Here is a 16,678-nt window from a genome sequence, read left to right as displayed (position 1 = left end):
CTAAGTTAAAACTCACAATTCAAGATTAATAAACTTAAAAAACAATGTTTAGACAACTTGTCTCTTGTTGTTAAATCAACTTCATAAACTTTAATTTCTGAGTTAAAACCAAAACAATTTTCTTGTTGAGTTAAATTGCATTTTCAAGGCAGTAGGTGGACTTTCATTTTCAAGTTTAACCACCTTCAAATGTTTTATAGTGCACAAACACAAATACTGCTTTAGAAAAAGAAAACTATATGTAATTTAAGTCACAAAGATGTGTGATTTGTAGCACTAAACTTCACACAGCATTTACATCTTATCACATTTTTCAAATATATTAATATTTATTGATGCTCTCATTCACCAAACAGTCAGCATAATAGTGAAAAAACAATAATCCTGACAAAGCCAACAATATTGTTTTTTTCAAAACATCATTAATGTGATTTAATCAAAAAGAAATTTAGCACAAATGATAAACGATATAAACTTGATTTGAGCATCAAGTTATAAAGTTGACCTAAACATCCAACTTTTTCACTCTACTTATGTAACAACCACAAATTATGTATTTTACTGGCAATTTATGATATATATTAACAAAAATAGTGTATAAATGATACACAATTTTTAACTAAATATTACGACTAAAACTCTGAAATCATGGTTTAGATCATTTTTTAATGCCTTCCTTACTCCGAGACAACCAAATAAAACAGCACTGGGTGCAGTTCTCAGTTTAAACAGAAATGCTCCTTGAGGTTTGGGAACATTGCAGAGTCTTGAAGACCGAAGAACACAGCAGGGAGGAAGATCATGAGCAGATTACTGAAAGATTTCAACATCCCACAGAGGAACGTTCAATCCATGGAAAATGAAGATGAGGAGCCGATCAGGACGCCAGGAGCCGATCAGGACGCCAGGAGCCGATCAGGACGCCAGGAGCCGATCAGGACGCCAGGAGCCGATCAGGACGCCAGGAGCCGATCAGGACGCCAGGAGCCGATCAGATTGGAGTAGATCTGCTGCTCCAATCTGCAGGATCGGCACTGAGCAATTATTAAAATTGCTCAGATTAGATTATTAAAATTATGCTTGGATCATTTTCCAATGCACTATTTTTACTAAAACCTTAGAATAGTAGGATAATGCAATCTTTAATATAAATATCTTTAAACATGTGGTAGTATATTCGCCTCATTCTGTAAGATTTATATTTATGAACGTTTCAGAAAGTAAATAGAATACATTAAATTCAGCCCAATTATCTTCAGGTGTTGAAGGTGGTAATTGCTGCACACGTCTCTTCCTGGTGAAACAGCAAAGCTACATCTGAACGTTTATATGCTGATGTAATGCAATTATTTACTGAATGTCAGACAATAAAACCAAACCTGTGCAAAGGTGCAATGTCAAAGTTTATTTTGCATCATTCATAGGATACAGGACACTGAAATGTATTTATCCCCATCATACTGAAATCTATACCATTTTACTGCCATATAATAATAATAATATGTCTGACAACATGAGTTGAAGTGCATGAGAGGCTGGATGCTGAGGGTATGAAACAGCAGTCACATACAGTACAGAGATGAGAGGAATCCCAGATCAGGCGAAGTGAAAGAAAATCTTTTCTTTTTGTTGACTAATCCAAGATGATAAACACAGTGTGTCCCATGTAAAACAGCTTCGAATTCAAGACAAAAATGGTGATATAATGCAATAATCTCCCAACTTTTATGGCACGTTTGATCATTTTCTCACAAACTATAGCACTGCTAACAAGTCAAAGTAGTGATGATGACACTGAAGGTTAATGCTACCATATTAAAACTAATTTACAAATGATAAAAAAGTAATCACAGTTGATCTAGTGGGGATGAGACAGTGGTGAGAACAGAGCACCATCACCGAGGAGAAGTTCACTGACGTTGGATGTGTGTCAGGAACTGATTATTTCGTTTCCTCTCAGAGTAATTTCCCTGCAAGTTCAAACATTTGATTAATTTATTCATTCTTACCCTTTTAACTCCTTTTGAAATCAAATTCAAAGGTTAAATTATGAGGTTCAGGTTTGAGCACTTTTGAACCAATAGTCCAAAACAAAAAGAGAGTGAAATTGCCCTTTAGCATCTTTAGCCAGCTGTTGTATTCTGCCATATTTTACACACATCACAGGGGTGAACTCGTTACCTATTTGTATTATTAATATGACTTACCCCACATAGAGGCCTATACGTTCCATTTATTTATTTCTTTTTTGCCTGACTGTATCCAAAATCTCGATGCCGATTCCAGTGTCGAGATTTCAGTTGCTACATCCAGCTGTTGACACCAAAAGGCTGTTATTTGCAACAGTGTGGTGGGGAAGCCAACATCCTCTTTGTAGCTCTGGTAGCCAGTGCTGGAGGTTTCCTTATTTCGCAGGAGATGGCATTGAGGCTGCATTTTGTCATGGTTTCATTTGGACAACGAAAAGAAACGTTACAGGGGAGGAATTCTTTACCCAAGTGTTGCAAACGTGCTGGAAAATGAAGAAACTTAAGTAACAGTACAACTTGCGCTGATCAAAAGTGTGGCTGTGATGCTCATTTTAAAATAGTTTCAATGCTTGTTCAACAAAATTGTTCAGAGGAAAAAAAAGCTTTTGAACTGGGTGCCCTTAAAGAGACAGAATAAACTACAAGGATTAGGATTGATTTCCTGAGATTAACTTAATATTTCAGATTAACTTAATATTTCAGACATGTTGTAGGGCTTGATGTTTGACCAAATTAAATGCCATCTGTTATTAATTTTAAATTTGAGAATGAACTGAAGTAAAGCACCTGAAGAAGTGTTGGACATAAACCACTCACCCATTAAATCTGTTTCTGTAGATGAAAACAATGAGAAACAATTTATATGCATTTCCAAAAATTACTCATCTTCTTCTAACTTTTTTCTCAATCTTTCTTTATAGTGCAAAAAAGCAAACATGGCTGCTTTATATGAAGACAACCTGTTTGTCAACATATTCACTTTTCAAACTACTCAAGATCTGACCAACCGTGATATAGCTTTAAATATCTGAATTACACTGTAGGTAATACTTTGTGTTTAAACAGAACACTATGTTTGATATGAAAAATATTTTTCAGTCGCACACTTTCCATTTTCAAAGACGTTTTGTTAACATCCTCGCAAGATAAAGTAGGAGACATTTTGACCCGTCGAAATGTGATATTGGTAAATAAACTTGTGGATCCAGCTGAGCAGAATTCCTGATAATGCAAAGCTAATTGATGGTGAAACAAATCCGACAGGGTTGCCAGCTTTTAACAACTACAAACAGGGAATACTGATAAACTGATCTGTCTTTCTCACCGGTACATTTCAATGTGTTGCTTCTCTTGCATACCAAACAATTTGGTTAACCATTATCGGACATCTTATAGAGCATAACAAATTAATTCCCAGGCGGTTGGTAAATTCTTAAATATGACAGAAAAACAAACTAAAACAGGACTGTGTAATGTACAATATCTTGATGAAACAAAACACTGAGTTTCACACCTTTGGTCCTCGTATACATGCACTGTTCATAAAAAGAATGCATCTAAACCAACACATATTTCAGACATGTTGTAGGGCTTGATGTTTGACCAAATTAAATGCTATCTGTTATATTTTATATGCTTTATATAGATCAAAAAAGGCTTTCGCTTGAGTTAAAGGGATACATTTTAATGAATTGTCCTCTACTGGCTAGACTGAAAAAAAAAAAAAAAAAAAATCAAGGCATATAATTGAAATAAAGAATAATTTCAGACAATATTCTGCAAGTCTGATCAGTCATAGATGATGAGAGACTTACAACCAGTGACTGACTGAGAAACATAAATTAAAACAAAACTGATCGAAATAGGAAGTATCAATAGTTTATCGATGTGATTATGATCAGTAAACAGATTTGCACAGACTTTCAAAATATCAAACTAATTACGGTCCGCATCCAATTTGTGCAGAACGCTTCTTTTAGGTATGAAATTTTTTATATTTGACGTTTGGCAACCCCAAATGAAAAAAACAAGGTCGTCTCTTTCATAAAGCAATCAAATCTGTTCACCAGGAACACCGAAGTGGTTCGGATTAATTCAAACACTGTGGCACCGTTAGAGAAAAGTTAAAAACTCTTCCTCTAATAAGTCAGATGTTAAACTCAAAAACTTTAATTGGGTCTATTGTGATAGCTAATTCTAACAGATCTGTCAGAATTTGTCAGGTAAATAATGCAGCTAGGTTTATATTTTCCTCTCATTAATGCTTTGCACTCAATGTTACACAGTGTTTCAGTGTTTACTGTTAAACATCATATGCCCTTAGTTTCAGAGAAAGCAAAATTTAACTCTCCATGTTAAGCTAAATGTCAAAAGACGGTGAAATAAAGACCAAACTTATGAGTGCTTAGTGTGAAAGAAAAGGTTAACTGTTTTTGTTTCTCCTTTTGCAAAGTAACTCCCAACTTTGAACTGTGGCACATAAGAAAAAGTGACATGTTTTCAGTAAAGCAGCGATCTAATACCACTAAAATAAAAAATAAAATAAAAAAACACCAAAAGAGGATAAATCCAAAATCATAGCAGCACATCTTTCTGTCTCTGAAACAGTGTCACAGTAAACCCAAAAGGAATGACAGGTTGGCACAAAGGACGGTGTAAAGTTTGGCCTCTATTGGTTTCCCTATAGTGACTAGAGTTTATACAGATATATAAAAAAATAAGAAGAAAAAAAACATACCAAAATAAGTTAAAACATATAAATAATCATTTAAAAAAACAAAAACGATTTGGCAACTTTGACTATCTACCTTTTCCGCAGGTTGTTTTGAAACGGTTTAAAGATGAACTGTTGCATTAACGTGCTTGCTTCTTGGCAACTGCAAGCTACACACAGACAAGACGAGTATTCAATATGAATTATTTGGAAAACCATCTTGTTTTGTAACCGAACGGTGTGTGTATGTTCCTCTACAGCAACCTTCATACTTTATATTGTTGGGGGGGAAAAAAAACAACAATGTTTCCACAGAAATCGGAAAGGATGGATGGATCTTCTGAGGGAGAAAAGTGATTATGATGCTGTTTTTAACTCTGAGCCAAGCAGGAAGGAGAAGTTAGGGTATACAGTGTGTTATGGGAGAAAATCTCCATTCGTAGAGACTCAGGAAATGTGGTTTCCCATCTCTTGAGCAGCGAGCAGCAGCAGTTGTGATACAGTCAGTCCTCTCTGTATGCATGTTGGGTGATTATGTTTCGAAGGATATGCAGTTTCTGGCACACGGATATGGAGAGCGGCCTTACATCGCCGTTTCTTGAAGGAACACTGGATAAGACTTTTCGGTGACGTTGAGACGCTCAGGAACAGATGAACAGAAGACGGTCATTCAGTGCCACCATGTCTGCGTCACACGAACGGTAAACACTGGGAAAGCCAAAGAGGATCAGACTGATTAAGAAAATCAACAGTAAGAGATGCCCCTAGAATCTCCTTAGGGTGGAAAAAATGCAAAGGAACGACTAAAGCCTTTGCAGGTCTCAGTTGTCCAGCATGTCAGCACACACCATGTTGCTGTAAAGCTGCTGTGGGTCTGGATGTGTCTGTACCCGCTCCTCTGCCTCGCTGTCCGTGCTGCCTTCGCTGTCGAGCCGGGTAGACGGGTGACACGGGTCGGACAGCGTGGGGTAAAGGGCGGTGGCGGGTAGTGGGCTGTTGAGGAGGTCTTCGTCTGAACTCAGGTAGTCTCCCTCAGCGGAGGTGGGGCTGGCCAAGAGCAGGTCCTGGTAGTTGGTGCTTCCTCCTCCGCAGCCGATCCGGGAGCTCGGCGCCGCCTTCTGCCCTCGCAGCTGCCTGACCTGAAGGTAGAGGATAAAGGTTTTACTTCAACAGACCTGGATGGCTTCCTTTCCTACAAATCAATTGTATTCAGATATCGGTTACATCCATGGGGACACTATTGTGTCTCTCAAAAACCAAAAAGCTCCCAGTCTGATCCCAGTTATCTTAGGGTTCAGACATCAGGGTTTCCTGTGACAATAATGAATGCGACATGGTCAAATACACAGAGTTCAACTCTGAACGAAACATACTATAGAGGAAACTTCCGAGATGGGATTAGGACGTAAATTTCTAAGGTTATGTTCACACAGCAGGCAAATGTGCTTTTTTTATCAAAATGTGACTAATATCTGACCGTTTCATGACGGTCCGAAATGGCCCAATTCCAATATTTTCGCCCAAAAATATCTGATCAGTGTCACTTCCATATGTGGCACTAATTTGGATATATATCCGATTCTGTCCAAAGTGTCTGCAGTCTGGACGATCGTGTTGCTTTTTGCTTATTGATGTGAGACATGCAGGCAAATGCGACCCAAAACGACCCAATATCCAACTTTTCTACGGCAGTCTAAACAACCCAATTCTGAACTTTTCACACCAAAAGAAATCCATCTGTGCCACATGCATATATGGTACTAATTGGGATACGTATCTGATTGCTTTAATTAGGATGCGTGTCTGCAGTCTGAACGGTCATACCGCATCTCATCTGACTCTTTTGGCATCAAAGTCAGACATGCGTCACAAATCTGCACCGGAAAAAGCTAGCCACTGTGAATTTATGAAAAAAGTTGGTCACTGAAGCACATCACATCTACACTCCTACAAAATTGGCAGTCAATGCTCCACAGAAGGTCAGACATCAGTAGAGCATTTTTTTTTATTAGCTTTCTTCATGTTGTCACGATCTTGTGCTCTCTGTTGGCTCTCATTACTGAATAAGCTTTAAAATCCATCCAGAAATTGCTCCATCCATTTTACTTCCGTAAAAAATGCGCTGCTTCACTGTACTTCTTTGGCACATGTGGGTCGCTTTGAGCTAGCCACTCAATTAACCGAGTTTGATTTCTAGATGGCATCTGTGACCAGGTGAAAAGAGACTAGTGTTATGCATCAAAAAACAATTTTTATGCCATTAAAACACATCTGATGGGTTGAGAGAATATCTGTCCAGAGGTCAGTCAAGGTTGGATATTTTTATTAGGGGAACTGCTTAAAAACAGAACAAAACTGAAATGGCACCACATGCCATCACTGTGTTCAACTCTAGCAGATGTTTGACAGTTTTTGTGTAACACCTTACATCACCTAATGACAGAAACATTCTGTGAAATCAGCAACAGAAAGAATTAATGAGGTACTTGGTGATTTGATAAATGTGCTGGATTGTCAATCACTCACATAGCAGTGGATATATTAACTCAATACTACATTTGGCAGGTGGTGTACTAATCTATGGTGTAAAAAATGCTGAGACTTGGAATCAGAAAGTACTTGGAGGATGAAAAGCTCAGCTGGGACAAAAAAAAACCCTGTTTGTTAAAACAGACGTTTAAAGGTCTTCTTGTGTTTAGCAAAGTCATAAACTTACGTGCCAGGTGCTGGGAATTTTTAAAATGGGTTACTGGGTGTGAAGAAGGCAAACTTCTTTATTTTGTCCAGATAACACTAAAAAGGGTCTGTATGACTAAATCGGAGCGCTCACTTAATCACTCACATCTGACTGATATCAAAAAGATTTGCCCTCAAGATTTCTTCAGTTTTGCTCTTTTGTCACATTTAAATCTTTCTGATCCTTAAACACATTTTTTTTCAAATATGAGACAAAAATTACTGGAAGTAAAAGAAAATTTATGTTTTCAAAAGATTATCTTATTTATCAAATCTGGTCCGCCATATCTTTTAATGTGGCCCCTGCAGACTCCAGAGCCTTCAAGATCTCAGCTGCGTGCTCAAGAATTAATTTATCAAATCAAAGCAGTTTTGTATCTGTATACTGCTAAATAACATCCATTGGAAATTCACTCAAAATCAACAAACTCCCACATTTTTTCCACGAATTTATAACAAATAAATTTGCGAAATGGTCAAACACATCGGGTTTAAGTGACGCCAATTCCCACCTGCAGGTGGCAGTATGTCTCACGATCTGGATTGATGTTGCAAATAACAAAACGTCACTTTTCCAATCATATATAATCATAAACATCTCAAAATTGTAAATATTTCTAAGTTAACGCCACAAACATGAATGATTTTGATTGCAATCAAATCCCCAAAACAATCAAAATCCTGAAGGGACTGATCAGTTCAAAATTATTTCATTTCAAGAAGAACTTACCAAATGCAGAGACAGCTATTTATTAATATTTTATCAGTTTAATGGGTTTTATCAATACATTATGGAACCACTGTCCTAAGGTGAAATTGAGTCAGACTGCCCTGCCCTACAGGGTCGACCTGGACTTGTTGCCATCACAAACACTGATGTTAGCAACGGCGTCACAGTCGGTTAAAAGGCTTTAGAGGGGAATCACCGCTTCACTCAGAGCCAGGTAGGCTTGATTGTGTTTCTGTAATGAATAAAGTCACCGTTTGAAAACATATTTTTGTATTTACTTAGATTATCTTTGATATCAAGATTTGTTTGATGATTTGAAACAAACAAAAGAAAAAAACAACCACCAGAGACATCTGTATTGTGGATAATATATTTACAAAAAAACGGCAAACAATTAAAACACTCAACAAATCTTAGAGCTTTGAAAACATTTCCCGTACGAAGAAAAAAAGTTTGTTCTAGTTTGAAAAAGAGCCAAACCGGAGGCTGACTTTACATTAATGCATGCTTTCTGCATGTTAAACTTGCATGTACCACAGTGACTCATGACAAATCTCAGAGGTTTTAGTTTCCCCCCTATCAAACACTAAAAGAAGCTGCATGGTAGGGGGGGAGGGTAAATCAGTGGTTAACCAATGGAAATGTTTTGCCTGACTGCTCTTTGACAGACAGCAAAACTAAAACCTAAATGGACTAGTTTAAAGTTTTAGGCTAATTTTTTTTTTTTAGAGATATTAATGCCCAATTCAGCATCTGGAGTGTAAAGATGATGGCATTATGTATCAGCACTACCAGAATGAGTACACGCCAAGACGATTTCTTTGTCACCACACTGAGATTTCTCTAAATGCTTCATTGCTTCCTCATCTGTACTCACGCAAGTTTCAGTCTCTCTTATAAGAAACCAACACTTTGATGAAAAAGAGTTGTGGGAGGAGAAGAAAAGCGTAGCGTGGAGTGGAGCGGTAAAGAGCAGGGCACTCTCAGCGCAACCATCTCACTACAAAGTTCGGCCCAACTCTGTTGTAGTCACGCAGAGCCACTCTCTGAATGAACAAACCCAGACTCATGCTGAGTGGGAGGTTTGAGTCTCAAATCAGAGCTGGAAATTATCTCTGCAACACGTCACAGAGGTTTAAAAAACATTAATTTTGACAGCACTTGACTGAGTGAGCTGTACATCTGTGGGATTATTCAAATATGTTTTTTTTTTTTTTTTTAAGAAAACCTCAGCAAGCATTAAAGATTAAAGATCGCTGAAGTGAATGATGAGAAGCCAGGTGCTGCGGAGGATCAGTGGTCTGTTGTTACAAGAAAAGCTCAAAAGAGTTTGCGTGTGTCGAGGTGGAAGTGGTGTCTTGATATGAAGCTGCTTGCAGATGACGAGATTGTTCAGAAGGGTTAGCAAAGCTGCAGGCTATTTGCATGCAAGTACTTTGCGTGAATGGACGAAATGTTCTCCGCCAGATATTAGAAAACCATTTTATTCACTCAAATCTAAAACTTTTTCTAAATCACATCACATACATTAACTGTGAATGAAGCAGCTTGAACTTAAATCGGTGAAGTTTTGGAAGACATTTGTCTAATTAGCATCAATTAAAATCACCTGGTTTGATTAGATTTTTACTCATTTTAAAACACTAAGAAATACAATCTAGGTAGGAAACATTTAAAATGACTGGTTGGATTTAATTCAGTCTGATCCAGTTTCCAACATCTGCTCAGGATGGAGACTTATTTTATAATGCAAGTGAAAAGAAGCTCCTATAATGCTGTCATAATATTTAACTATGTTTGATCAGACATATTTAACAAAAGAGCAGGAACTTAAAAGTAGCTGTGTTAAGAAACAGTGCATGAAAAACATTTGAAAGGTTTTCCTTGGCGTTAATCTTTACTTTATCATAAAAATATTGTGAATACTGTGTATGAATTTAGGGGAAATAGTGACAGGCATGAGCTTAATCAGATTTGTCTTTTGGGCTAAGCTTACTTGTGAATATTGCTCAATTTTGTACTCTTACTTACATGCTAATAAATTTCCTGTTTCTTATCATTCTGCACATAAAAACGCAACCAAAATCAATCTATTTTCACATTTAGCAGCCCTAATGATTAGATTATGTTTAATTCATCCATCCATTTTCTAACACCCTTGTCCCTAGTGGGGTCAGGAGGGGTGCTGGTGCCTATTTCCACTGAATGTTTCGGGCGAGAAGCAGGAAACACCCTGGACAGGTCGCCAGTCTGTCGCAAGGCTATACAGAGACTGACAGGACACACACACACACACGCCTACACACACACACACACATCTAGGGAGAATTTAGAGAGACCAATTAACCCGACAGTCATGTTTTTGGACTGTGGGAGGAAGCCGGAGAACCCGGAGAGAACCCACGCATGCACAGGGAGAACATGTAAACTCCATGCAGAAAGACCCCGGGCCGGAAATTGAATAAAGGCAACAGTGCTACCAACTGCGCCACTGTGCAGCCCATTTATATTTTAAATATGTGTTCTTGGTTGATTTATTTTGAGAATAATGCTTTCGAACTGAATATTGAAATCGCTTTCAGAATGACTTAAAGTCATGGAAAAAAGAAAGACTTTCAGATGTAGTTTCAAAGTGGCAACGATCTCGTCTTTGCTGGGTTTTAACTTTGTTCTAATCCACATATGTCAGAGTCAAGGCCCGCGGGCCACATCCGGCCCGCGAGAAGATTTTTTACGGCCCTTGGGATGATCTTGATTTATTATTAGAACCGGCCCGCAGACCGCAGCAAGCCGGCACCCCGTCTGAAAAAAAATATCTTCCTTATTTGAACTGTAAGTAGTTCTTTAAATGTTCTGTGAGATGATGTACTTACCCATGTATCCATAACAACCGGAACTTTCAATATCCACCAAGTTATTGCCGAAATATACCGTCTATTAAACGAGTGCCCCCCGGATTAATTACACTTTCTGCAGCTGCAGCTGCGAAGTTACCGTATTAACCCGATACTTGCTGGAAAGTGCAACGTCTCCCCTTTCAGAAACCGTGGGAATTTTTCCACTTAGCGCTACGTGTGGCGGAATTACGGTACTGCAAATTTAGATGTGTCGCTGGCGACACGTCCGGTCTAGAAGGGTTATTAGCACAGCAGTCGTCAGCATAACTGTAAAATTAACTTTCAGATACCCATCAAAAATGGCAAAAAGGAAGGTGGACACTGAGTTTAATATTTGTTTTCACTACATGTTACTTCTCCTTGATGAAAGTGTTGTTTTTGATTAATAGATTTTTGCACTTTATTTTATTGTATTTCAATCCAATAAAATTGGATTGAAATACAATCCAATTTGTATTTCAATTGGATTGTATTTCAATTGGATTGTATTTTTAAAAATATTTTTAAAAATATTTTTTAAAAAATATTTTTAAAAATATTTTCTAAAAAATATTTTTAAAAATATTTTTAAAAATATTTTTAAAATATTTTTAAAAATATTTTAAAAATATTTCAGTTGTGTCTGTTGAAAATTAAAGATTACTGACAGAGCCATAAGAGAATATTGCTTTATTTATCTGATCATATTGGAATATATTTGTTAGGTTTTCAGTAGGTTCAATTAGGTTCACTAGACTATATGCGTCATTTAAAAAAATTTCAATGAACATTCGATCAGTCCGGCCCTCGGCTTGTACCTAAATTTTTTATTTGGCCCTCCGTCCATTTGACTTTGACACCCCTGTTCTAATCTGATGCATATAAAAAACCCCACCTACCACAGATAACGCTGTTAATAAGCATAGAGCCAAAATGTAAATGTGAAAAAAAATCAGATACCTCAAAACACTCGATTTGTACAAAACACAGAATTTAAAGTGGTGTACCTTATTTTTAGCGTGAGTTTATTCAGTCTAAAAATAATATTTGCATGATCAAGTAGTTTTGTATTGATGTTTTAATGAAATTACAAGTGTTGCACAAAAATGACGTTGCGTACACCTGTTCTACTTATTGTAATGATCAACTAAACAAACTTCAAAAAACATTTTACTTCTTTTTAAATAATCGGGCATAGTTTAATGAAACTCATACGTTCAGACTCATGAGTAAGAACGTCTTTTAAATAAATTTCTACCCCAAAAAAAGAAAAAAGTATGGCTCCTATGTAATCAAATATGCAGGCACTGATCATGTGATTCTTATTTTTATTCAGTTTTGTTTTTTTTACGTATTGCGGTGAACGTTTGTACTACCTGGCTTTATATAATGTTTAAACATGTAATTTGATATGTTCCTTTTAGGAAGAAAATGCTTTTTATTCATTATTATTATTCTCTTTTTGTGGCAGAAGCTTGTCAAGTCATCTGTATTGCACTGTAATACAATGTATTTATATTGATTGTACCTCAAGCAAATACAGATGAAAAATAAACTCTGGAATGGCATGTGATGTGCTTTGTCCCCTTTGAAATACATAAACAACCACAACACCAAAAGTGAATCACAGAGACTTTCAAAGAGATCTTGTTCAGCCAAGATGTTTCAAGATGTGGTATTTTGTGAACCTCTGAGCTGGACTCAAGTCCAAAACTAAATATTAGGCTTCAGTCCCCAAGTTTTGGGTAAAAACCACCTGAAATTTGTCTGAAATAACCCTGGGTCTTGCAGGGTTAATGCATATTTAAATGCTCTGAAAGTAGAACAAAATAACACCAGAAGCAAAAGGTAAAAAAAAAAAAAAAAAAAAAAAAAAAAAAAAAAAAAAAAAATCTTATCAACCATGTTGTTGGCAGATTCATGGTCATGCATTAATAAACTCTCACCTCATTCTTCAGCTCAGCAATCTGGTCCCGGAGCTGGCTGATGTACTGCCTGGAGTCTGAGTGGTTCAGCTGCCCCTTGATCAGCCCTTCTTCTTTCTGAAACAACAGTTACATACTTGAGCTTGGCTTGATAATCTCTGTCTGTGGCGAAATAATCTGTAAATCAGCACAGATAAAAAATAAAACAATGCTGGCAATTTTGTGAGACTTTTATACAAACACCTGTATCTCAAGTTCAGCAATCTTCTGTCTGAGTTCAGCCATGACAGTCATGCTGTCGGCCTCCCTCAGCCTCACTGCCATCACTTCTTCTTTACTCTGCCAGGAAAAACAAACAAAAAAAAAAACAAAAAACAGCATTTTTTTTTAGTTGTAATGTAAAATCAGCATCTGAGTGAGTGGAGCAGCTGCTTGTTCATTTTTAAAAGAAAGATCCAAAGCTTATGTTTGAAAGTGTTTTTTGTTTCTTCTAAAAAAAACAAACGAACAAAAAAAAACTTTTAGTCAGGCAAATTTGTTAATATACTTAAACTAAAAATGGAACTAGAAACTATAATAACTGCTCAATCTTTTTCTCAACCTGCTTCATCTCTGAATTGGTTAAATCCAGTTCGGTCTGTATGCCACAGACTGATTTGGAAATAAAAGTTGCTTCAAATTAGAAAGCCAAGGGGGAGAAAAACTAAAAGATTCTGAATTGAAGTTGATCTTTTCTGTGTTAAAATAGACTTTCTCAATCATATTAAAAAAAATAAAATACAATAAATTGGCTGATTAAACCAACATATACCTGAGACAGAATTAACAGTCAAAGAAAAAAGCAAAATTATTGTAGATCAGTCTAATTTTCCAAGTGCATAAATAGCTTCCATTACATTTTTATAAATCTGTTTTTTGGGGTTTTCATCCAGGTTTCATAGTTGTACTGATCTCTGAATCCACACCTTGCAGTCCGACTCCGCCTGCTTCCTTTTCATCTCGTTGAGCTGGGCCTGTAGAGCTTTGTTCTGATTGGCTACCATCTGGAGGCGATCTTGCAGGGCGGAGCGTTCCTGCTCATGACGACCAATCAGTTTGCTGTGGATCTGGTTCTAAGTTAGAGGACAGTTAAACAGGGAGACACGGAAATAAGATACTATTTGCAACAAAAAGCAGAAAGAAATGACACACAACATCATCTTATGTTACATTTTGTGAAATGTTCACTATTTCTGTTTTTATTTTGTTTTGTTGAGATGCTTCGCTTCTGTAATGAGTTTCTTAAAGGGGATATATTATGAAAATTCACATTTTGCATGTTTTTGTACTTTCTGGTCTCTACTGCTTCTAAACACATAGGTGCTTTTTGGGAGTAAGTAAAGCTTTTTGGTGTCTGGAAAATGAGCTGTTTCAAAAACCTGCTGAACGTAACGCAACAAATAAGCAGGCACTGCTCGTCACCTAGCAACCACTGCACAGCTCTGCCTGTTGCCTAGCAACCCAAGCTGAACTCCAGCATGTTTGATCTGCTGGTCTTACTGCTATATGCTCAGTTCAATGGCTGTTGGAAAAGACGAGTGTTTTGTTGTTTGCTTGCTAGTTTTGTTGATTGTGCAGGAGGCTCTACTTCTGCTTTTCAAGGATGTAGAGTTGTATAATTGTACATCTGTTTGCAGCCATTTTCACATGCGAGTTGGGTGGTGTAGCCAGCAGCAGCTTATTTGGATTTAAAGTGATAAGAGGTTATAAAGAAGCTCATTGTGAAAGGAGCTCAACATAGGCAGAACTGATCAAACTAAAATCTCATTATCTATGAATGATTTTATGTAAAAATAAATGTAATAAACATGTTCTTTATAAGACATATCCTGACCTGTTCAAGGAAGCACAATAGATCAACTTTAGGTCTGCCTTTTTTGTGCATAAGAAGAGTTTAGGAGATCTTGGAAAACTTTAGCTCCAGAAGACTTAAAAATATTACAGAAACTCTGGATTCTAACAAGTTTAACACAATCACAGGTTGCTCTACAGTGCAGATATCTGACCTGGCTGTCCAGCTGCAGGGCTTTGAGTTTGACCTCCCGGAGTTCAGCCTGGGCCTGGGCCTCCCTCAATCTGACGGTCATCAGTTTGTCCTGCAACTCATTCATTGCATTCTTCTTCGGGGATTCCTTCCAGTGGCCTCCGCCGCCGGTGCTGCTGCTGCGCGACATGTGATGCTGCAGGAACACAGAGTAAATTATTCTAATTCGGCTTTAACTCGGTTTTTTAAAAAGAGAGTCACAGAGACAGATCGGCTGTCTGTATCTTTTACCTGCCAGCGCTGGTTGAGGTCAGTGACAGTGTCCTGCATCTCTCTGAACGACCGCAGCGTCTCCAGCTCCCGCAGCTTCATCTGCTTCACTTCTTCCTGCAGGGCGGCCATGTTGTTTTCATCAGGTAGGCAGCTGCTCCTCTGAAAAAGTTACATTTTTTGGTAACAAGTCATAAAAGGTTAACAAATCTATCTACAGATCTGTTAGGGGTAAATATGTTATAGTATTTTGCAAAAGCATCATTCTGTTAGTTTGTAGCTAAACACAGAGCAAACCTGGAAGAAATACAATGAATATGCAGCGTCTCCACACCATACATGTAAATACATAACCATGTGTAACCCTGTGTTGGGTTATCACATAAAATCCTAAGAAATATTTTGTGAAAAATTAAGGGGTATGAATACTTTTGCTAGACATAGTATGAAGAAGGCAACAAAACTGAATTCAGCAGTATGAAATGATATTGCTGGGCATGTTTTTATCACTGTTGCATGTTTGTTGCTTTACCTTCTCCAGATCGAGCACCTTGTCTTGCATTTCTTTCAGCGCGCCGAGCAGTTCGGCCTCGCGCAGCCGGGATTGCTCCAGCTGCGTCTGCAGGTTGTTCACAAACTGCTCTGTGTACTGGAAACACAAACCGTCATGTTACACACACATATACAGCAGTAACGGATATTAATTTCAGTTTATTGATCGGCTTTTATTTTGTGCTGTAGGACTTTGTTTACTGAAAACTTTATACGTTTTGTTTTAGAGTGCAAAGCAGATGCACTGTGCTGCTCATTTTAGGGCGAGCAGTTCTGTTCTGTGAGTTTACCACAAGGGCGGGTGTGAGCTCTGCCACATCTCTTTTTGTTTCTTTCTCCAGAGAAAAGAAGAAGCATTACTACCATTACACATCTGCAACCATTTTTCTCCGAGTACTGAGAAATGTCACCAAGATGCATTTTAGGAAGATAATTAGAAATCAGACAATCCAAAACTGAAAGAAGTGTTTTTAAGTGAGAGCATCTGTGGAAATCTGTTGAGCGCGACAACGAAACAAAACTCTTCAGCCGATAAACACACACAAAAATATAAACTTGCACTTTTGCCCACTGACTACCCCTGACGTCAGCGAATTGAAAGCCACTGCAGATTTTTAAGCCACCACATCAAGGTCGAACTACGAAGTGGAGAGTATGAGAGCAGCAGAAAAACAGCAAATGCAGCGGAAAAATACCTACAAGGTAAAATACAAAAGCATTAAATCGGGCAAGTACATAGCGTGAGTAGAGGATTCTCGATTTGTCATTCTGGGAATTTCAGTCATGGTTATCAAAGCTGTCTAAGAGTGTGAGGAGGTGTGTG

The 16,678-nt window shown here is 37.6% G+C and overlaps 1 protein-coding gene across 4 annotated transcripts in view; it reads right to left on the bottom strand.

Annotated features, from left to right (window-relative positions):
* Positions 1-1,385: 1,385 nt before the first annotated feature.
* evi5l (ecotropic viral integration site 5 like) overlaps positions 1,386-16,678 on the bottom strand; it is a 41,306-nt gene continuing 26,013 nt past the window's right edge. For 2 of the 4 annotated variants that reach the window (XM_044115395.1, XM_044115397.1), the window contains 8 exons: positions 15,836-15,952; positions 15,325-15,465; positions 15,056-15,229; positions 13,976-14,122; positions 13,254-13,349; positions 13,032-13,127; positions 5,592-5,882; positions 1,386-5,451 (listed from right to left, as the gene is read on the bottom strand). In XM_044115395.1, coding sequence (XP_043971330.1) covers positions 5,434-5,451; positions 5,592-5,882; positions 13,032-13,127; positions 13,254-13,349; positions 13,976-14,122; positions 15,056-15,229; positions 15,325-15,465; positions 15,836-15,952 — 1,080 coding nt within the window. In that variant the 3' untranslated portion in view covers positions 1,386-5,433. Of the gene's footprint in view, positions 5,883-13,031; positions 13,128-13,253; positions 13,350-13,975; positions 14,123-15,055; positions 15,230-15,324; positions 15,466-15,835; positions 15,953-16,678 lie in introns of all 4 variants that reach the window. The other 2 variants (XM_044115394.1, XM_044115396.1) reach the window with 1 other exon arrangement.

This window comes from Gambusia affinis, linkage group LG04 (assembly GCF_019740435.1).
Source record: "Gambusia affinis linkage group LG04, SWU_Gaff_1.0, whole genome shotgun sequence".
Classification (NCBI taxonomy): Eukaryota; Metazoa; Chordata; class Actinopteri; order Cyprinodontiformes; family Poeciliidae; genus Gambusia; species Gambusia affinis.
The sequence above is the reverse complement of the archived record's forward strand: the minus strand, read 5'-3'. Positions and strand labels throughout refer to the sequence as shown.